General features: G+C 41.4%; 1 protein-coding gene across 4 annotated transcripts in view; it reads right to left on the bottom strand.

The window, feature by feature from the left end:
• The window catches only part of CLCN1 (chloride voltage-gated channel 1), a 384,315-nt gene that overhangs the window by 167,341 nt on the left and 192,327 nt on the right, over positions 1 to 24,647 (bottom strand). For 3 of the 4 annotated variants that reach the window (XM_053692781.1, XM_053692784.1, XM_053692783.1), the window contains exons 3-5: positions 17,491 to 17,622; positions 15,071 to 15,199; positions 7,178 to 7,311 (exon numbers count right to left, since the gene is read on the bottom strand). In XM_053692781.1, the coding sequence (XP_053548756.1) occupies positions 7,178 to 7,311; positions 15,071 to 15,199; positions 17,491 to 17,622 (395 nt within the window). The remainder of the gene's footprint in view (positions 1 to 7,177; positions 7,312 to 15,070; positions 15,200 to 17,490; positions 17,623 to 24,647) is intronic. The other variant, XM_053692782.1, reaches the window with a different exon arrangement.

The following is a 24,647-nucleotide window of genomic DNA, read 5'->3' as shown; positions in this document are numbered from 1 at the left end:
TAGAATTTAATAATATAAGAAATGTACCTTAACTTAGTTAGGAGATCCAAATAGAACGACACTTCTTGCACCTGTGATTTGAATTACGGAGTACTTGCGAAGCTGTATTACCGTAGTTGTTTGGGGTGCTGCAGACAGACTAGGCTCTAGTTCCGATGCGCTCCCCTGGTTGGTGACGTCAGGATGGGGGTGGAGGCGGACTAGCGTCAGAGAAAGCACTGATTGAAGAAACTAAGTTAGGAAAAATGTAAAGGCTTCTTTGTGGTAAGTCCGTTTACTTGCGATCCGTTAATAAGTCTATGAGGTTCCAGCTGCTGAATGATAATAAGGAGAAGTAGGTAGGAACGCTACTTTATAGCGTCTTGATGTTTAATGGTGTTGCCACAATAGGTACTCAGTCTCGATCACTTGTTTACTTAGTTGCAAGTTTCCCTCAACCAGAGTAAGAGTAAGCACAAAAGGGAGAACTGTATGGTAGCTGTAATCCAAGTTTGCAGAGTTTAGAAGGAAAGTAGTTGCCTCTTTGAAAACAACAAAATACTAAGCATCATCTGAGGTGAGCGGGATATTTTTAAAGGGGAGGTATTGCTATGACGTCACAAAGTAGGTAAAGGTACAGTAACCAAAGCAGCAGGAATCCTGACAGACGGCTTTGTGGCCTGTGGATGGGTCATCGCAAGTTTTGCTCACAGGTGGCTCTGTGCCCTCTTGGAGAGCTCTTTTTAAGATGCTGTGAAGGTTTTCCTGTCTCTGCTTGTCTATGATTAACCTGATGGGTCTTGTCTTGTCTTGTCTAGGTTACAAGGGGGAACTCGCAGGCTTCTGGAACACCATAGTTGGTACGGTGCTGTGTCAGGGATTTGAGGGTGGCCTTCTGGTCATCTTAGTGACGTTTTCTCCTGACTATGGACTTATCTTCTGGTCCTTGTCCTCCTAGGGTGTTTGTTGCCCTGGACAGTGGTCCTGCAGCAACTTCTGGTAGCTCTAAGTTGATTTGGTCTTTAAGATATCTCATGGGGCCTCTATTCTCCCTCTCTGGGGTAGATAGAGATTTTGACCAGTTTTTGATTTAAGTCCGTTTTGGATGGTCCTTCTACCAGTACCCAGTTTGCCCCCAAAAAATTGGTTGTTTGATTTTTTTTTTTATTAAAATAAGATATTTTCTGTAGTGTAGCTGCCCCCTCAATATCCTACCTCCCTCCCCCTCCCAGATCCCTTGCCCAACATCCCAGATAGCCCCATCATCGCCGTCCAGATTTTTTTTTTGCAGTGAAAACTTAAGATTTGACGTTTGCGTTTTAAAAACTTACTTAGATGCTCCCAGTTTAGCACTGTTGAAAAGGTTTGCTGGAACAAAAGGGGCTGAGAAAGCATGAAGAGAAGACACCCCCCCCCTTTCCTGCATATGAAAAGACAGATTACACAAACAGGAGCAGCAGGAATCTGTAGACCTGGGTCTACATCTGATGCTTTGGGGCTTGATTAGGAGTCTGAAAATCAGCACAATGTTATTAAAAAAATAAGCAAAACTATACATTGTTACAAAAACATATACAAAACATTTATGCAAAGAAAAATCTAGTGTACAATGTCCCTTTAACAATGTGTGCTTTTACCCAATTCCTCTGCTCCTCTACAGGTTGTCAGTCCTCCGTAAACTGTTTTCACTCGCACATACACTTAGGGGCCGATTAAACAAGCCCCGTATTGAGCAGATTGTATCTGTTACCTCTCGAGCCTTCAGGCTCGCCGGAAACAGGAGTTAAGAAGCACTTGTCCGCTACCTCTGAGGCGGCGAACAGCAATCTGCACAATCACATACGATCGGGTTGATTGACACCCCCTGCTAGTGGCCGATTGGCCACGAATGTGCAGGGGGCGGCATTGCACAAGCATTTCTAGTGAAATGCTTGTGCAATGATAAATGCCGACAGCGAATTATGTCCGCCCGCACATTGATAATTCAGCCCCTTACTCTCTTGTGCTGCCCCTCATGCCTTGAACTCTCTTCCACCCTCAGCCTTAAGCTGTTTATTCAGAGCGCAAAAAAAATACCATTGTGGAAAAACAGATAGACAATCAGGACAGGTCTTTAGGATATTAAACCCTTTTATTCTCTCAACCACACCAAATAAATCCAGATATTCCTCCAGTCTACAACCTAGTTATTTCCACCCCTCCATAGGAACTATTTACTTTTCATTTCTAGTCCCTTTTTGAGAAAAGGCATTAATACTCACACCCTCCTCAACTGATACAAAGTCTATAATATTATATTCAAATTAACCTTTTTAGAGTCCCTCTGTTCAGTGATAATTGCTTTGTAAATCAGATACTAATAATAATACAAAGCGGTAGATTTACTAAGCAGCGGATGTTGCTTTTTATGCGTGAGCCTTTAGGCTTGCCGGAAACAAGAGTTAAGAAGCAGCGGTCTTGTGAAATGCTTGTGCAATGTTAAATACTGAAGTGTATGCTTTCGGCATTTAGCGATGCTGGGCGACATGATTCGCTATAGCAAATCATGTCCCCCCAGAGTTTGCTAAATGTATCCCATAGTACCAACAGGAAGCTACTGTCACAAATATATTAATTAAACTAAAATTACCGTTAAAATGAACCCAATAGACTTAAAGTGAAGGTCAATTTAGATGAATCAGTGCCTGTTTTTTAATAATCCTATTAAAAACAAGGGCACTTTAATTTATCAAAAATGAAATTTCACTCGTTTTCTTCAAATACTTACCTTTTAATCTTCACAGCCACTCCAGCAATTCCCCCGGTCATCGGTCATCCTCCAATCACGGCTTCCCCCCCGGGGGAATCATGGCCTGAAGCAACGCCGTGATTGGAGGAAGCCGGATTCGTCATCTTGGACCTGCAAAAAGGGCTTGCGACAGGCAGAAGAAGCGCTGCAGCGACTGTCAGGATTAAAAGGTAAGTATTTGAAGAAAACAAGTGAAATGTCAATTTTGATGCATTAAAGTGCCCTTGTTTTTACTAGGATTATTAAAAACCAGGCACCAATTCATCTAAATTGACATTGACTTTAAGTCATAATGAAGTCAGACAGCTTGTGAACAGCAAACTATAAAAAACACAAACATCATATAACACTATTTAAAAATACCTTGGGGCCATACAAATATAAAAGAAAAAAAAATAATAGGCAAGTTATAATGATAAAAATTCACCCAACCCAGAAAACATATTATATACACATGAATAGATCTATCAAAATGTATAGCATTAGATAATTCTTTATATGCACATACAATGAATGAACTGTATAATTCATGCAGAAAGTATATGGTTATTGTAGCTATCTCTAACAAGATTATAACAGTTCATCAAAGAGCTTAAAGTAGAAGGTTGGAAAAACTCTCTATATAAAAGCCAGACAATCACGTCTCTTAATGCAACAATTTCAAATTAAAAAAATCTAAATAAAATAAATGAATAAATATCCTATTATATAAAAGGCCAAGTGTGTTTGTCAGAAGCTGTCATGCGCAGTAGAGACAGCACGAGGACAAACACACCTGGCCTTTGAGTCCTACTCTCTAGCTGATCTGCGGCAGAAGTGGGCGTAGCTGGGCGTGAATGGGGGCGTGACTGGCGTGAAGGGGGCGTGGTCAGTTTTGAATGGCAGTGAAGGGGCATGGTCGGTTATGAAGGGGGCATGGCCAGGTGTGGTCGCAAGATAGAGAGGGGAGAGAGATAGAGAGGGGGAGAGATAGAGAGAGAGAGGGGGTAGAGATATACAGAGAGAGAGAGGGGGGAGAGATAGAGAGAGAGAGAGGGGGGGGAGAGAGAGAGAAGGGGTGGGGAGAGAGAGAGGAGAGGGGGGGAGAGAGAGAGGAGAGGGGGGAGAGAGAGGAGAGGGGGGAGAGAGAGAAGGGAGGGAGAGAGAGGAGAGGGGGGAGAGAGAGGAGAGGGGGGAGAGAGGGGGGAGAGAGAGAGAGGAGGGGAGAGAGAGGAGAGGGGGGGGAGAGAGAGAGAGGAGAGGGGGGGAGAGAGGAGAGGGGGGGAGAGAGAGAGGGGGAGAGAGAGAGAGGAGGGGAGAGAGAGAGGGGGGGAGAGAGGGGGGGGAGAGAGAGCTCAAAAGAGAGGGGGAGAGAGAGCGCAAAAGAGATGGGGGAGAGAGAGAGCAAAAGAGAGGGGGAGAGAGCGCAAAAGAGAGGGGGGAGAGAGTGCAAAAGAGAGGGGGAGAGGGAGAGCGCAAAAGAGGGGGGAGAGAGAGAGCGCAAAAGAGAGGGGGAGAGAGAGCGCGCAAAAGAGAGGGGGGAGAGAGAGCACGCAAAAGAGAGGGGGAGAGAGAGAGAGAGCAAAAGAGAAGGTGGAGAGAGAGAGAGAGCAAAAGAGAGGGGGGAGAGAGAGAGCAAAAGAGGGGGGAGAGAGAGAGCGCAAAAGAGAGGGGGAGAGAGAGCGCAAAAGAGAGGGGGGAGAGAGAGTGCAAAAGAGAGGGGGGAGAGATAGCGCAAAAGAGAGGGGGGAGAGAGAGTGCAAAAGAGAGGGGGGAGAGACAGCGCAAAATATGGGGGAGAGAGAGAGCTCAAAAGAGAGGGGGGAGAGAGAGAGAGAGCTCAAAAGAGAGGGGGAGAGAGAGAGCAAAAGAGAGGGGGGAGAGAGAGAGCAAAAGAGAGGGGGAGGGGGAGAGCGCAAGGGGTGGGACCGTTGTACTGCAAAAAATGGCCCGTGTGAACGGGCTTTAGAACTAGTATTAAATAAATGAAAAAAGGAAAAAGTATTTTATATATGCAGGACATTAATCACTAATATGTAGAACAAAAAAAATAATTTTAAAGAGTCCTGCTACATAGAATCTTCTCCTCTTTTATTTTTCCAAAGGATATTTCAGTTCAGACCTCAAATGCCTCAACTTTAGCTTCTTTACTGTCCTTATTCAATCACCACTCTTCTTCATTGCCATAATACACCTAGAGATTCTTCCAAGTTAAAGACCCATCTTATCAAATAAGCTCTGATATAGTCAAAGATCAAATAGCACCGTTCTGCAGAAATGTGTATCCAATGTCAGAATACCGTATGACCCTAACTATATAGTTTAGAAGGTTCGTTTTCCAGCAATGTTTAGCAGAAAACCTTATACTATCTCAAATGGTAATAATAATGTATCTCATAGTAAAGTATGAGAGACTCATGTAGGGTACAGTACATGATTACAGGTAAGAAAACACAATACACAGCATGCAGATGATAAAAACAAATCAACGAAAACCAAAGAGCCCCAGCTCCAGATGCAGCGTCTGAATATACCTAGAGCAACCAGCTGATATACTATTCTAGCTCACATCCATGGGAATCTACTAACAACTTCATAATAGCTTGAGAAATTATCAGTGTAGCCACTGAACCCAGCTAGATAAGAGAACTGACATTACAGGACTTAAGTTCTATTGAAACATTATTTTGCTGCAAAAGTTCTCTATTGAGCATAATAAACTAACTAGAGCTAAATAAGCTGTCTCTGAGCAACACTTCAAAGGAAAAGCTGATCCTTTGCCTTCCTGTAGCGACCACAGAGTGTATATAAATGCTAGATACGTTTTTCTAGTAAATTATAATAGAACATTATAATAAGCTTGTTAACCTGGTCTTGTCTCAGATCAGGGGAAGCAGGGGAACACTGATCCTGGGGGCAGGGTGGTAATTGCCCCGCAGGCCACTCTTGGTGATATCAGGCAGCTGACGGTGCAGTGCCAAGCAGTTTATTTATTTTTCTAATCCATTTAAATGGGTATCTTTCTGTCAGTCTACAGTATGTGTATATAATAATATATATGGGTGTGTAGGATTTGTTGTAGTTGTAGATATATTCATACCATGCTGTCTATTCCTAAACTGCCACTGAAAGAGCAGCTCTTGCCCAGCTTAGCGCCCTATTTACTATGCACCTTAGCTGTGTGTTGCTGCCTGTAATTCCCAGAATTCCTGGTTACTATAGCTGTAGGCTGCCCCACATGCACGTCATAGAAGGGACCACATGATAACCATGTCCAAGAGATCTCTTATCATCCCACCTTCTCGCCCTGCCCTAAGGAAACCCAGACGATTAGCCAAAAGCCCTTTACTAATCTTCATTACATTTCTTTTTACTAATTAGAGATCCCTTTTACTTTTATATTATATTTTATTTATTATTTATATATTTTCAAAAAGCCATTTTGTCAACACACAGAATCACTGCTCTAAGCTCCTCCCAACCTCTGAACACCGGAAGTGGAACAATTCTGATGAAACTACCCCAAGCTTGGAGTGCTATTACAGTGGCGGATCAAACCGCTAACCAATTCAACAGGCAGTAAGTGACAAGGTATTATAAGGTGTGCTTAAATAAAAACACATTTATTGAAAAATATTACAAATTGGTATACAGACACAATAACGTCTAATTACGGTAATCCTGACGCATTCCGCGCCCTCTAGTGGTGCTTAGTCTTTGACAATCTTTTTCTACATGCCGAACTAAAATGCCATTTATTTCATATTTGAGGGTTATTCTACATTTGGTCAGTTATTTTTTTATGCAGATAGACCCCTAACTTGCATTAATTAAAAACATAACAACAAAACAGATTGTTTAAGGGATATAGATCAAGAATGATGTAATGTGTCTGGCACATGACTAAAATGTTTATGCCCAAAATAAACAAAAATAAGCTATTTAGTCAACAAATTATCCATTTAAGGAACATTAGAGCTGCAGACGTCCAGGATTTTATGTCAGCACCAGACTTCTCATTCTGTAATGTTTAAAACAACCTCTCTTAATTGCATGATGCAACATTTGTTAGTTTAATGCCCCATAAAAGCACATGAACTCAATGGACTTCTGGTTTTTTTTTCCAACCTCATTTACTGTGTTCCTATGTTACTCATTTTATTGTTTTATTGAACTGTAAATATTCTATGCTAAGGGAGAAAGAAGAATATGTAAATGTATATAGGATAAAGTGTTGGTACATAGTATGTTAAGAGCAATAGCAAGTAAAATTATAGCCAACATCTTCAATAAGGAGAGATAAAAAAATAGCTTAAAAAAGAAATGCTATATCCTTGCAATAGATCCAAACTAAGCTGAAAACGTACCTAAGAAACATCCTTATTAACATTTAGTTGACAGAAAGGACTGGAATTCATATGAAAGTCTTACCTCCTTTCCCAGGGGCATCCCACTACCCAAAGAGGCTGTTAATCCAATGACTTTGGCCACAAAAGCTTTGAGAGTCAGGTATTCCTTCAGGACAACTCCTCGAAGAATTACCTTTAGCTCTGGAATTCCTGAGCCTATGAAGCATTAACAGGACGTAGTCAGACTTTGTAATAGTAGATAGATAGATAGATAGATAGATAGATAGATAGATAGATAGATAGATAATAGATATAGATAGATGATAGATAGATAATAGATATAGATAGATAGATAGATGATAGATAGATAGATAGATAGATAGATGATAGATAGATAGATAGATAGATAGAGGATATACAGAAAAGTAGATATATAGATAGTTGGTAGGTAGGCAGACAGACAGATAGATAGATTGATAGATAGATAGATAGATAGATAGAGGATATGCAGAAAAGTAGATATATAGATAGTTGGTAGGTAGATAGTCAGACAGATAGATAGATAGATAGATAATAAATAGATAGATAGATAGAGGATATACAGAAAAGTAGATATATAGATAGTTGGTAGGTAGGCAGACAGACAGATAGATAGATTGATAGATAGATAGATAGATAGATAGATAGATAGATAGATAGATAGAGGATATGCAGAAAAGTAGATATATAGATAGTTGGTAGGTAGATAGTCAGACAGATAGATAGATAGATAATAGATATAGATAGATGATAGATAGATAATAGATATAGATAGATAGATGATAGATAGATAGATAGATAGATAGATAGATAGATAGAGGATATACAGAAAAGTAGATATATAGATAGTTGGTAGGTAGGCAGACAGACAGATAGATAGATTGATAGATAGATAGATAGATAGATAGATAGAGGATATGCAGAAAAGTAGATATATAGATAGTTGGTAGGTAGATAGTCAGACAGATAGATAGATAGATAGATAGATAGATAGATAGATAATAAATAGATAGATAGAGGATATACAGAAAAGTAGATATATAGATAGTTGGTAGGTAGGCAGACAGACAGATAGATCGATAGATAGATAGATAGATAGATAGATAATAGATAGATAGATAGATAGAGGATATGCAGAAAAGTAGATATATAGATAGTTGGTAGGTAGATAGTCAGACAGATAGATAGATAATAAATAGATAGATAACAGATAGATAGATAGATAGATAGATAGATAGATAGATAGATAGATAGATAGAGGATATGCAGAAAAGTAGATATATAGATAGTTGGTAGGTAGGTAGGTAGGCAGACAGAAAGATGGATAGATAGATAATAAATAGATAGATATATAATAGATAGATAGATAGATAGATAGATAGATAGATAGATAGAGTATATGCAGAAAAGTAGATATATAGATAGTTGGTAGTTAGATAGTCAGACAGATAGATAGACAGACAGACACGCATATAGCTAGATAGACAGATAGACAGAAAGATTAGACATAGGTAATTAGATAGTTGGATATATGCAAGATGAGACTACAATGTATTTAAAGTCAATGTTAAATATTAATAATTAGACAAATCCTGCTAAGATTAAAGAACTAAAGCATTAACGGTTTTCTCCACAGAATATTTTGCCAGTCAGGTGGAATCATGAAGTAGGCAGGTGGGACCAGTGTAATATTTTCTAAAATTATATAATTTTCTTCTTTCCAAAGCACAAATAATTACATCATTTAACCCCTTAATGACCACAGCACTTTTCCATTTTCTGTCTGTTTGGGACCAAGGCTATTTTTACATTTTTGCGGTGTTTGTGTTTAGCTGTAATTTTCCTCTTACTCATTTACTGTACCCACACATATTATGTACCGTTTTCTCAACATTAAATGGACTTTCTAAAGATACCATTATTTTTATCATATCTTATAATTTACTATAAAAAAAATTTATAAAATATGAGGAAAAAATTGAAAAAAACCACACTTTTTCTAACTTTGACCCCCAAAATCTGTTATTTGTCCAGAAATATCAGACATATATGGCTTTGGCGTTGCTTTTTGGTAATTAGAAGGCCGCTAAATGCCGCTGCACACCACACGTGTATTATGCCCAGCAGTGCAGGGGTTAATTAGGGAGCTTCTAGGGAGCTTGTAGAGTTAATTTTAGCTTTAGTGTAGTCTAGTAGACAACCCAAAGTATTGATCTAGGCCCATTTTGGTATATTTCATGCCACCATTTCACCGCCAAATGCGATCAAATAAAAAAAATTGTTCCCTTTTTCACAAACTTTAGGTTTCTCACTGAAATTATTTACAAACAGCTTGTGCAATTATGGCACAAATGGTTGTAAATGCTTCTCTGGGATCCCCTTTGTTCAGAAATAGCAGACATATATGGCTTTGGCGTTGCTTTTTGGTAATTAGTAGGCCGCTTAATGCCCCTGCGCATCACACGTGAATTATGGCTAGCAGTGAAGGGGTTAATTAGGTAGCTTGTAGGGAGCTTGCAGGGTTAATTTTAGCTTTAGTGTAGAGATCGGCCTCCTACCTGACACATCAGACCCCCTGATCCCTCCCAAACAGCTCTGTTCCCTCCCCCACCCCACAATTGTCTGCCAGTACTAAAATAAAAGGTATAGTTGTTTTTTGTGTGTGATTTTTTGAGCATATTTACATATGCTGCTGTGTAGGATCCCCCCTTATCCCCCAACCTCCCTGATCCCCCCCAAACAGCTCTCTAACCCTCCCCCTCTACCTTAATGGGCACCATCATGGGTACTGGCAGCTGTCTGCCAGTACCCAATTTAGAATAAAACTTTTTTTTTTCTGTTTTTTTTTTTTTTTATTTTCTGTAGTGTAGCTTCCCCCCCCCAAAAAAACTAACCCCCCACCCCCTCCAAGTACCCTAAGGTATAATGTAGGGCATACTCCCACCGCCCTTTCTCCCACTTCTTAACCAGAAACATTTCTGTAGTGTAGCGGTTCCCACCCACTCCCTCCCCATGCACCCGCCTGCCCGCCGCCCCCATGCAGGTGCGTGCATCCGTGCACGCCCCCGTCTATCCCGCCCCCCTCCACATTACTGGGTCCATCGATGGCCGCCCACCCGCCTCCCACCCACCAACTATACCGGCCATCGATGTTCTCTGCATCGGATGGCCAAGCAGGGTTATTGCAGGATGCCTCGATATCGAGGCATCACTGCAATAACCGGAAAGCGGATGGAAGCGATCATGATCGCTTCCACCGCTTTTGAAGACCAAGGACATACGCCGTACGTCCTCGGTCGTTAAGTGTTTTTTTTTAGGGCGTACAGCGTACGTCCTTGGTCCTTAAAGGGTTAACATAAATGTATTTAATGATAATTTGGGCAATACAAATGTAACATTTTTAATATTAGCTAGTTTTAGCTTAATATTGGCTAAAATTTGAGCTGGGTAGTCCGTAAAATCAGCCAAGTGGTGCCCCTGCTAAAAAGGTTCTAGGGAGAACACTGATTAGTGATAATGACCAATATGCATGTTTAACAGCAACTAGATAGGTAGCTAGATAGATAGATAGTTAATGGATAGATAGTTAATGGATAGATAGTTAATGGATAGATAGATAGATAGATAGATAGATGATACATAAATATTTAATGGATAGATAGATAGATAGATAGATAGATAGATAGATAGATAGATAGATAGATAGATAGATAGATAGTTAATGGATAGATAGTTAATGGATAGATAGATAGATAGATAGATAGATAGATAGATAGATAGATGATACATAGATAGTTAATGGATAGATAGATAGATAGATAGATAGATAGATAGATAATGGATAGATAGATAGATAGATAGATGATAGATAGATAGATAATGGATAAAATATGATGCTAGATTGGTAGTAAATGTAATATGGCTAGATTACGAGTTTTGTGTTATGAGTGAAAAAGCAGCGTTATGGCTCTTTTTCATTACCGCTGGTATTACGAGTTTTGCAGGTATATCTGTACCGCACACCTTTTTGGCGGTAACACAACGTAACTACGGCAGCTTTCAAAAAGTCCTTTTTCAATGGGACTTCCACAGCGTCGTTATTACGAGTTTGCCTGTCTGGCCAAAAAGTGAGCGGTACAGCCGATACCATCAAGATCCGTACCGTAAACTGAAAGTCAGTAGTTATGGCTTTTATGTTACAGAGCTGTAGCATAAAACTCATATCTAAAGTGTTAACAAGTACACTAACACCCATAAACTACCTATTAGCCCCTAAACCGAGACCCTCCCGCATCGCAAACACTAAAATAAAATTATTAACCCCTAATCTGCCACTCCTGACATTGCCGCCACTATAATAAACATATTAACCCCTAAACCGCCGCACTCCCGCATCGTAAACACTAGTTAAATATTATTAACCCCTAATCTGCTGTCCCTAACATCGCCGCAACCTACATTACTGTTATTAACCCCTAATCTGCTGCCCCCAAAATCGCTGCCTCTATACTAAAGTTATTAACCCCTAAACCTAACCCTGTCTAACCCTAACACCCACTAACTTTAACATAATTAAAATAAATCTAAATAAAAATTATGATTAATACCTAAATAATTCCTATTTAAAACTAAATACTTACCTATAAAATAAAACCTAAGATAGCTACAATATAACTAATAGTAACATTGTAGCTATCTTAGGTTTTATTTTTATTTCACAACTAAGTTTGTATTTATTGTAACTAGGTAGACTAGTTAGTAAATAGTTATTAACTATTTACTAACTACCTAGTTAAAATAAATACAAAGTTACCTGTAAAATAAAACCTAACCTGAGTTACACTAAAACCTAACCTTACACTAAAATTAAATAAATTACATTAATTAAATACAATTAACTAAATTACAAAAAAAAAATAAACAGTAAATTACACAAAATAAAAAAGAAATTATCAAATATTTAAACTAATTACACCTAATCTAATAGCCCTATCAAAATAAAAAAGCCCCCCCAAAATAAAAAAAAACCCTAGCCTAAACTGCCAATAGCCCTTAAAAGGGCCTTTTGCAGGGCATTGGCCCAAAGAAATCAGCTCTTTTACCTGTAAAAAAAATGCAAACAACCCCCCAACAGTAAAACCCACCACCCACACAACCAAACCCCCCAAATAAAATCCTATCTAAAAAAAAACTAAGCTCCCCATTGCCCTGAAAAGGGCATTTTGATGAGCATTGCCCTTAAAAGGGCATTTAGCTCTTTTTCAGCCCAAACCCTAAGCTAAAAATAAAAACCCACCCAATAAACCCTTAAAAAAACCTAACACTAACCCCCGAAAGATCCACTTACAGTTTTTGAAGACCGGACATCCATCCTCAACGAAGCCGGGAGAAGTCTTCATTCAAGTGGCAAGAAGTCCTCAACGAAGCCGGCAGAAGTCTTCATTCAAGCTGCAAGAAGTGGTCCTCCAGACGGGCAGAAGTCTTTATCCAGACGGCATCTTCTATCTTCATCCTTCCAACGCGGAGCGGCTCCATCTTCAAGACATCCGGCGTGGAGCATCCTCTTCTGTCGACGGCTCTTCAAGAATGAAGGTTCCTTTAAGGGACGTCATCCAAGATTGGAACAGCCAATAGAATCTGAGCTCAATCCTATTGGCTGATTGCATCAGCCAATATGATTTTTTCCCCTTTAATTCTGATTGGCTGATAGAATTCTATCAGCCAATCAGAATTCAAGGGACGCCATCTTGGATGACGTCCCTTAAAGGAACTTTCATTCTTGAAGAGCCGTCGACAGAAGAGGATGCTCTGCATCGGATGTCTTGAAGATGGAGCCGCTCCGTGTCGGAAGGATGAAGATAGAAGATGCCGTCTGGATGAAGACTTCTGTCTGTCTGGAGGACCATTTCTTGCCGCTTGGATGAAGACTTCTCCCGGCTTTGTTGAGGATGGATGTCCGGTCTTCAAAAACTGTAAGTGGATCTTCGGGGGTTAGTGTTAGGTTTTTTTAAGGGTTTATTGGGTGGGTTTTATTTTTAGCTTAGGGTTTGGGCTGAAAAAGAGCTAAATACACTTTAAAGGGCAATGCCCATCCAAATGCCCTTTTCAGGGCAATGGGGAGCTTAGGTTTTTTTAGATAGGATTTTATTTGGGGGGTTTGGTTGTGTGGGTGGTGGGTTTTACTGTTGGGGGGTTGTTTGTATTTTTTTTTTTACAGGTAAAAGAGCTGATTTCTTTGGGGCAATGCCCTCAAAAGGCCCTTTTAAGGGCCATTGGCAGTTTAGTTAAGGCTAGGTTTTTTTTTTATTTTGGGGGGGCTTTTTTATTTTGATAGGGCTATTAGATTAGGTGTAATTAGTTTAAATATTTTATAATTTCTTTTTTATTTTGTGTAATTTAGTGTTTAGTTTTTTTTGTAATTTAGTTAATTGTATTTAATTTATGTAATTTATTTAATTGTAGTGTAGGGTTAGGTGTTAGTGTAAGACAGGTTAGGTTTTATTTTACAGGTAAATTTGTATTTATTTTAGCAAGGTAGTTAGTAAATAGTTAATAACTATTTACTAACTAGTCTACCTGGTTAAAATAAATACAAACTTAGCTGTGAAATAAAAATAAAACCTAAGCTAGATACAATATAACTATTAGTTATATTGCAGCTAGCTTAGGGTTTATTTTATAGGTAAGTATTTAGTTTAAAAAAAGTAATTATTTAGGTATTAATTGTAACTTTAGTATAGTGGTGGCGATGTTGGGGGTGGAAGATAAGGGGTTAATAAGTGTAGGTAGGTGGAGGCGACATTGGGGGCGGCAGATTAGGGTTTAATAAGTGTAGGTAGGTGGCGGCCATGTCGGGGACGGCAGATTAGGGGTTAATAACTGTAATGTAGGTGGTGGCGACATTGGGGCAGCAGATTAGGGGTTAATAAGTGTAGGTAGGTGTCAGCGATGTTGGCGGTGGCAGATTAGGGGTTAATAAGTGTAATGTAGGTGTCAGCGATGTCAGGGGCGGCAGATTATGGGTGTTTAGACTCAGGGTTTATGTTAGGGTGTTAGGTGTAAACATAACTTTTCTTTCCCCAAAGGAATCAATTGGGCTGCGTAACGGAGCTTTACGCTCCTTTATTGCAGGTGTTAGGCTTTTTTTTAGCCGGCTCTCCCCATTGATATCTATGGGGAAATCGTGCACAAGCACATAAAACCAGCTCAAAGCAGCGCTGTTATTTGAGTGCGGTATGGAGCTCAATTTTGCTCAACGCTGCAATATTGCCTGCTAACACCGTGTTTATGAAAACCTGTAATAGCAGCGCTATAGGGAGGTGAGCGGTGGAAATAACTTGCAAGTTAGCACCGAGACGCTCATAACGCAAGATTAGTAATCTAGCCGATAGTTAGGGGGTATAATATGACCTCTTTTGGATAGCTCCCAGATATAAAGGTACCCCACACTGAATGTGGTAGGCAAGGACACATAGTGACTAATTCAGGCCTTGGATACATGTCACACTGGATTAATGAGTCACACCACAAGAACACTGTAAATATGAGGATCTCAAAATAACAGCTGTGGCAATCTCCCGTTACGCTGCTGGCCCACACACTTTTTAGATAGGAGACCAACTGAGTGGCATTTGACTATAGAGATTGATGTGAAACGTTTCTGCAAAACATAGTTATGCTGGTCCACAAAACATTATAATATTTTCAGTATCTTGTTTTGGGAACATTAGAGCATAAAATCAGAAAAGTTGAAATTCTAGAGGCAGGTGAAAAAATTGAATCCAAGACATAAATGTCTTCCCTTTTGCTATATTACCCTAGTGAGCACATTCATAGGTGAGGGAACCTTCCAAAGCTTAGTGAATTGAATCAGCCACTAATGTATAGACAATAAGGCACATACAGAGGACAAATGACATAATGAGGCTTACTGTACCTATGGCCTGTGGAGACACAAGATGGCAAAAAATAGCAGCAAAAAGAATGAGGATGAGTGGATAGGAAACCCACGCCAAATACTGAAGCCACACATTGTGCGAAACTCCTTGATACATCCACCTGTAGGCTGGGATACAAGAACGGAACATGTAACCCTTCATTTACTATAGATCCAGAATCATTATGTTCAGCAACTTGTAATATATCCATTTTCACTTTGCGATTGCATATTTATTGTCATGGTCAAAGATAACTTCCCATAGACTTACAATTAAACCAATGAAAGTCAACATTCAAATATTTGAACAGCAATACATTTGATATAGGGACAGATAATATTTATTTCCAAAAAATGAAAGTCAAGATTTGGCAACCATTTAACACTTATTAAAAACATATACAGCCAACATTTCATATTTAAAATGATTATATCAGAACAATCAACCATCCTAGATGCCCCTAGCATTAATTTGCACCATTCTAAACACAATGGTGCCCAAATAATCAAACTTCTATTTGATTCACTCTACATGTATAGAAGTATTTTCTATAAGAAAAAACTAAGGGGACGCGCTGTAGTGTTGATAGAAATTGTGTTGATGTGAATGAAATTCCTCTGGTATCGTGTGAGTTGAACCGTGACAGATAAGTATGTGAGAGTAGAGGTGGAAACAAGGCTGATCGTGTGAGCAGCTACCCTTTTGGGATAAACAACACAGCCCTTTGGACTTCCACAGTGGCGATCCGGCTCACCAGACGACACACAGCCGACTCCATCTACCTCATCTGACCCACCCACAGGTCTCCCGGGTGAGACCCCCAGCGTACTGACTGCTGGTCCTGAATGTCAGCCTGCCTGTATGCACCCAGTTGGTTCTAGGTGCCACTCTACTTGTGAGTAGATTTTATTATAACTACTGTTTTCCAGTTTTCCAAACTGATTCACACTATGTTGGCGCCCCTTGTTTTTCTATCACTCTACATGTACATATCTCTCTGGGCTAACTTAAAAGCACCATAAAAATATGAAAATAAATAAATGATACAACACACCATTAAAAAAGCGCCACACACTCCACACAAATGCTCACAGTAAATACACATCAAATATGACAATAAAAGGATATATATCTGTAGAATGACATCCAAATTGCAAAGAATGTTTCACAAATTTACATCACTGGGTTGCTGCCACCACTGATACATGGTTCTGGAGACCGGATAAACTACAAGAAATGGAAAAGAAAAGAAACAGGGCGCAACCCCTCTAAGTGCAATAAGTAAGTTACAAACAGGTTTTATTTAATGACACAATTTCACACTCACAAAGTTGAACCTCAAACATATGAGGTATGGTTAACGCACTGGGGAACAGCTCATGGGTCTCTTAAGGCAAGATTACTGCAGCTCTCAAATGCAGCCCACTCAGTCTGGAGGTCGGGTGTATGTGTCTTACTACAACCGTGTCACAAAGACTCCACTCAGAGATTCCGGTAAATCCTTATGTCCTTATACAGTCCCCAAATCAATTAAAACAATCCGTATGCAAAGTACATGCAGTAGATAAAAACACAAAGTTTTGTATAAATACCACCACGCTCGATCCTCAATCAGCTGTTTCACAAGTTTAAAGCCGGCTACTTGCGAGTGCTGGAGCGGATGACGTGATGACGTGATGCGGTGGGCATAGCCTTACGCGTTTCGTAGGGATTCCCCCTACTTTGTCAGAGGCTCCGGTTGTAGTAAGACACATACACCGGACCTCCAGACTGAGTGGGCTGCATTTGAGAGCTGCAGTAATCTTGCCTTAAGAGACCCATGAGCTGTTCCCCAGTGCGTTAACCATACCTCATATGTTTGAGGTTCAACTTTGTGAGTGTGAAATTGTGTCATTAAATAAAACCTGTTTGTAACTTACTTATTGCACTTAGAGGGGTTGCGCTGTTTCTTTTCTTTTCCATAAAAATAGGAAAGTCTGTTATTTTTTCTATGTGAAAGTGGAGTTTTCTATATATAGTTGGAAGATAAAAATATGGATATTTATTATTCTTAATGGGAGTGGGATTTGCTAATACACCAGGTAAAACACTAATGCAGATCATACAAGGTAGGGCTGATATATTATTTGTCTAGTTGCAGGTTCATCTAAAAGGTGGTAGCCAAAAAATAAAATGCAGTGAATATTAGCAATCAGCTTCTAGTGGACAATATCAGAAAATATTTGGACTGCAAGTGATGGATAGATCAATTGTGAAGCTTGAAAAAATATAACAATAGGCTAAATAAGGAGAATATTAATATTAAACATACATTTGTTTCTTTATGTGCGAGGGATGTCCCAAAATGCAAAGTTTGTGTTGCACCCTCCAGTTGATACCCAGTGTGTGTCAGTTTGCAACTTGTGTGTAGATTTGTTACCTTGCAAACTCTTAGCACTTGCATAGTCCATGCTCCAACTGACAAGAGCCATCACAAGTCCGAGCAGAACAAGGAAGATCCAATCTTCTCCCAACTTCCTGATGATATAACGTTTTACCCGCTGCAGGCAACCTGCAACACAACACAGCATTAGACAGTGACACAACCTGCAACACAACACAGCATTAGACAGTGACACAACCTGCAACACAACACAGCATTAGACAGTGACACAACCTGCAACACAACACAGCATGAGACAGTAACACAACCTGCATCACAACACAGCAATGAGACAGTAACACAACCTGCAACACAGCATTAGATAGTGACACAACCTGCAACACAACACAGCATTAGACAGTGACAAAACCTGCAACACAACACAGCATTAGACAGTGTGACACAACCTGCAACACAACACAGCATTAGACAGTGACACAACCTGCAACACAGCATTAGACAGTGACACAACCTGCAACACAACACAGCATTAGACAGTGACACAACCTGCAAAACAACACAGCATTAGACAGTGACACAACCTGCAACACAACACAGCATTAGACAGTGACATAACCTGCAACACAACACAGCATGAGACAGTAACACAACCTGCAACACAACACAGCATGAGACAGTAACACAACCTGCAACACAGCATTAGATAGTGACACAACCTGCAACACAACACAGCATTAGACAGTGACACAACCTGCAACACAACACAGCATTAGACAGTGTGACACAACCTGCAACACAACACAGCATTAGACAGTGACACAACCTGCAACACAACACAGCATGAGACAGTAACACAACCTGCAACACAACACAGCATTAGACAGTGACACAACCTGCAACACAGCATTAGACAGTGACACAACCTGCAACACAACACAGCATTAGACAGTGACACAACCTGCAAAACAACACAGCATTAGACAGTGACACAACCTGCAACACAACACAGCATTAGACAGTGACATAACCTGCAACACAACACAGCATGAGACAGTAACACAACCTGCAACACAACACAGCATGAGACAGTAACACAACCTGCAACACAACACAGCATTAGACAGTGACACAACCTGCAACACAACACAGCATGAGACAGTAACACAACCTGCAACACAACACAGCATTAGACAGTGACACAACCTGCAACACAACACAGCATTAGACAGTGACACAACCTGCAACACAACACAGCATGTGACACAGTAACACAACCTGCAACACAACACAGCATGAGACAGTAACACAACCTGCAACACAACACAGCATTAGACAGTGACACAACCTGCAACACAACACAGCATTAGACAGTGACACAACCTGCAACACAGCATTAGACAGTGACACAACCTGCAACACAACAGAGCATTAGACAGTGACACAACCTGCAACACAACACAGCATGTGACACAGTAACACAACCTGCAACACAACACAGCATGTGACACAGTAACACAACCTGCAACACAACACAGCATTAGACAGTGACACAACCTGCAACACAACACAGCATTAGACAGTGACACAACCTGCAACACAACACAGCATTAGACAGTGACACAACCTGCAACACAACACAGCATTAGACAGTGACACAACCTGCAACACAACACAGCATGTGACACAGTAACACAACCTGCAACACAACACAGCATGTGACACAGTAACACAACCTGCAACACAACACAGCATGAGACAGTAACACAACCTGCAACACAACACAGCATTAGACAGTGACACAACCTGCAACACAACACAGCATGAGACAGTAACACAACCTGCAACACAACACAGCATGTGACACAGTAACACAACCTGCAATACAACACAGCATGTGACACAGTAACACAACCTGCAACACAACACAGCATTAGACAGTGACACAACCTGCAACACAACACAGCATGAGACAGTAATACAACCTGCAACACAACACAGCATGTGACACAGTAACACAACCTGCACCACAACACAGCATGAGACAGTAACACAACCTGCAACACAACACAGCATGAGACAGTAACACAACTGCAACACAACACAGCATGAGACAGTGGCACAACCTGCAACACAACACAGCATGTGACACAGTAACACAACCTGCAACACAAGACAGCATGTGACACAGTAACACAACCTGCAACACAACACAGCATTAGACAGTGACACAACCTGCAACACAACACAGCATGAGACAGTGACACAGCCTGCAACACAACACAGCATGTGACACAGTAACACAACCTGCAACACAACACAGCATTAGACAGTGACACAACCTGCAACACAACACAGCATGTGACACAGTAACACAACCTGCAACACAACACAGCATGAGACAGTAACACAACCTGCAACACAACACAGCATTAGACAGTGACACAACCTGCAACACAACACAGCATGAGACAGTAACACAACCTGCAACACAACACAGCATTAGACAGTGACACAACCTGCAACACAACACAGCATTAGACAGTGACACAACCTGCAACACAACACAGCATGTGACACAGTAACACAACCTGCAGCACAACACAGCATGTGACACAGTAACACAACCTGCAACACAACACAGCATGAGACAGTAACACAACCTGCAACACAACACAGCATTAGACAGTGACACAACCTGCAACACAGCACAGCATGAGACAGTAACACAACCTGCAACACAACACAGCATTAGACAGTGACACAACCTGCAACACAACACAGCATTAGACAGTGACACAACCTGCAACACAACACAGCATGTGACACAGTAACACAACCTGCAACACAACACAGCATGTGACACAGTAACACAACCTGCAACACAACACAGCATGAGACAGTTACACAACCTGCAACACAACACAGCATTAGACAGTGACACAACTTGCAACACAACACAGCATGAGACAGTAACACAACCTGCAACACAACACAGCATGTGACACAGTAACACAACCTGCAATACAACACAGCATGTGACACAGTAACACAACCTGCAACACAACACAGCATTAGACAGTGACACAACCTGCAACACAACACAGCATGAGACAGTAACACAACCTGCAACACAACACAGCATGTGACACAGTAACACAACCTGCAACACAAAACAGCATGAGACAGTAACACAACCTGCAACACAACACAGCATGAGACAGTAACACAACTGCAACACAACACAGCATGAGACAGTGACACAACCTGCAACACAACACAGCATGTGACACAGTAACACAACCTGCAACACAAGACAGCATGTGACACAGTAACACAACCTGCAACACAACACAGCATTAGACAGTGACACAACCTGCAACACAACACAGCATGAGACAGTGACACAACCTGCAACACAACACAGCATGTGACACAGTAACACAACCTGCAACACAACACAGCATTAGACAGTGACACAACCTGCAACACAACACAGCATGAGACAGTAACACAACCTGCAACACAACACAGCATGTCACACAGTAACACAACCTGCAACACAACACAGCATGAGACAGTAACACAACCTGCAACACAACACAGCATGAAACAGTAACACAACCTGCAACACAACACAGCATGAGACAGTGACACAACCTGCAACACAACACAGCATGTGACACAGTAACACAACCTGCAACACAACACAGCATGAGACAGTAACACAACCTGCAACACAACACAGCATGAGACAGTAACACAACCTGCAACACAAGACAGCATGTGACACAGTAACACAACCTGCAACACAACACAGCATTAGACAGTGACACAACCTGCAACACAACACAGCATGAGACAGTAACACAACCTGCAACACAACACAGCATGCGACACAGTAACACAACCTGCAACACAACACAGCATTAGACAGTGACACAACCTGCAACACAACACAGCATGAGACAGTAACACAACCTGCAACACAACACAGCATGTGACACAGTAACACAACCTGCAACACAACACAGCATGAGACAGTAACACAACCTGCAACACAACACAGCATGAGACAGTAACACAACCTGCAACACAACACAGCATGAGACAGTGACACAACCTGCAACACAACACAGCATGTGACACAGTAACACAACCTGCAGCACAACACAGCATGTGACACAGTAACACAACCTGCAACACAACACAGCATGAGACAGTGACACAACCTGCAACACAACACAGCATGAGACAGTAACACAACCTGCAACACAACACAGCATTAGACAGTGACACAACCTGCAACACAACACAGCATTAGACAGTGACACAACCTGCAACACAACACAGCATTAGACAGTGACACAACCTGCAACACAGCACAGCATGAGACAGTAACACAACCTGCAACACAATACAGCATTAGACAGTGACACAACCTGCAACACAACACAGCATGAGACAGTGACACAACCTGCAACACAACACAGCATGAGACAGTAACACAACCTTCAACACAACACAGCATGAGACCGTAACACAACCTGCAACACAACACAGCATTAGACAGTGACACAACCTGCAACACAACACAGCATTAGACAGTAACACAACCTGCAACACAACACAGCATGAGAAAGTAACACAACCTGTAACACAACACAGCATGTGACACAGTAACACAACCTGCAACACAACACAGCATGAGACAGTAACACAACCTGCAACACAACACAGCATTAGACAGTGACACAACCTGCAACACAACACAGCATTAGACAGTGACACAACCTGCAACACAACACAGCATTAGACAGTGACACAACCTGCAACACAGCACAGCATGAGACAGTAACACAACCTGCAACACAACACAGCATGAGACAGTGACACAACCTGCAACACAACACAGCATGAGACAGTAACACAACCTGCAACACAACACAGCATGAGACCGTAACACAACCTGCAACACAACACAGCATTAGACAGTGACACAACCTGCAACACAACACAGCATTAGACAGTAACACAACCTGCAACACAACACAGCATAAGACAGTAACACAACCTGCAACACAACACAGCATGAGACAGTAACACAACCTACAACACAACACAGCATTAGACAGTAACACAACCTGCAACACAACACAGCATGAGACAGTAACACAACCTGCAACACAACACAGCATGAGACCGTAACACAACCTGCAACACAACACAGCATGAGACACAGTAACACAACCTGCAACACAACACAGCATGAGACACAGTAACACAACCTGCAACACAACACAGCATGAGACAGTAACACAACCTGCAACACAACACAGCATGAGACAGTAACACAACCTGCAACACAACACAGCATGAGACACAGTAACACAACCTGCAACACAACACAGCATGAGACAGTAACACAACCTGCAACACAACACAGCATGAGACAGTAACACAACCTGCAACACAACACAGCATGATAGAGTAACACAACCTGCAACACAACACAGCATGAGACACAGTAACACAACCTGCAACACAACACAGCATGAGACAGTAACACAACCTGCAACACAACACAGCATGAGACACAGTAACACAACCTGCAACACAACACAGCATGAGACAGTAACACAACCTGCAACACAACACAGCATGAGACAGTAACACAACCTGCAACACAACACAGCAGTGAGACAGTAACACAACCTGCAACACAACACAGCATGAGACAGTAACACAACCTGCAACACAACACAGCATGAGACAGTAACACAACCTGCAACACAACACAGCATGAGACAGTAACACAACCTGCAACACAACACAGCGTGAGACAGTAACACAACCTGCAACACAACACAGCATGAGACAGTAACACAACCTGCAACACAACACAGCATGAGACAGTAACACAACCTGCAACACAACACAGCATGAGACTGTAACACAACCTGCAACACAACACAGCATGAGACACATAACACAACCTGCAACACAACACAGCATGAGACTGTAACACAACCTGCAACACAACACAGCATGAGACAGTAACACAACTGCAACACAACACAGCATGATAGAGTAACACAACCTGCAACACAACACAGCATGAGACACAGTAACACAACCTGCAACACAACACAGCATGAGACAGTAACACAACCTGCAACACAACACAGCATGAGACACAGTAACACAACCTGCAACACAACACAGCATGAGACAGTAACACAACCTGCAACACAACACAGCAATGAGACAGGAACACAACCTGCAGCACAACACAGCATGAGACCGTAACACAACCTGCAACACAACACAGCATGAGACACAGTAACACAACCTGCAACACAACACAGCATGAGACACAGTAACACAACCTGCAACACAACACAGCATGAGACAGTAACACAACCTTCAACACAACACAGCAAGAGACTGTAACACAACCTGCAACACAACACAGCATGAGACACAGTAACACAACCTGCAACACAACACAGCATGAGACTGTAACACAACCTGCAACACAACACAGCATGAGACAGTAACACAACTGCAACACAACACAGCATGATAGAGTAACACAACCTGCAACACAACACAGCATGAGACACAGTAACACAACCTGCAACACAACACAGCATGAGACAGTAACACAACCTGCAACACAACACAGCATGAGACACAGTAACACAACCTGCAACACAACACAGCATGAGACAGTAACACAACCTGCAACACAACACAGCAATGAGACAGGAACACAACCTGCAGCACAACACAGCATGAGACCGTAACACAACCTGCAACACAACACAGCATGAGACACAGTAACACAACCTGCAACACAACACAGCATGAGACACAGTAACACAACCTGCAACACAACACAGCATGAGACAGTAACACAACCTTCAACACAACACAGCATGAGACTGTAACACAACCTGCAACACAACACAGCATGAGACACAGTAACACAACCTGCAACACAACACAGCATGAGACTGTAACACAACCTGCAACACAACACAGCATGAGACAGTAACACAACTGCAACACAACACAGCATGATAGAGTAACACAACCTGCAACACAACACAGCATGAGACACAGTAACACAACCTGCAACACAACACAGCATGAGACAGTAACACAACCTGCAACACAACACAGCATGAGAC

The sequence above is a fragment of the Bombina bombina genome, chromosome 9 (assembly GCF_027579735.1).
Source record: "Bombina bombina isolate aBomBom1 chromosome 9, aBomBom1.pri, whole genome shotgun sequence".
Taxonomy (NCBI): domain Eukaryota; kingdom Metazoa; phylum Chordata; class Amphibia; order Anura; family Bombinatoridae; genus Bombina; species Bombina bombina.
Note: the sequence above shows the minus strand (reverse complement) of the source record. Positions and strands in the feature narration are given on the sequence as shown.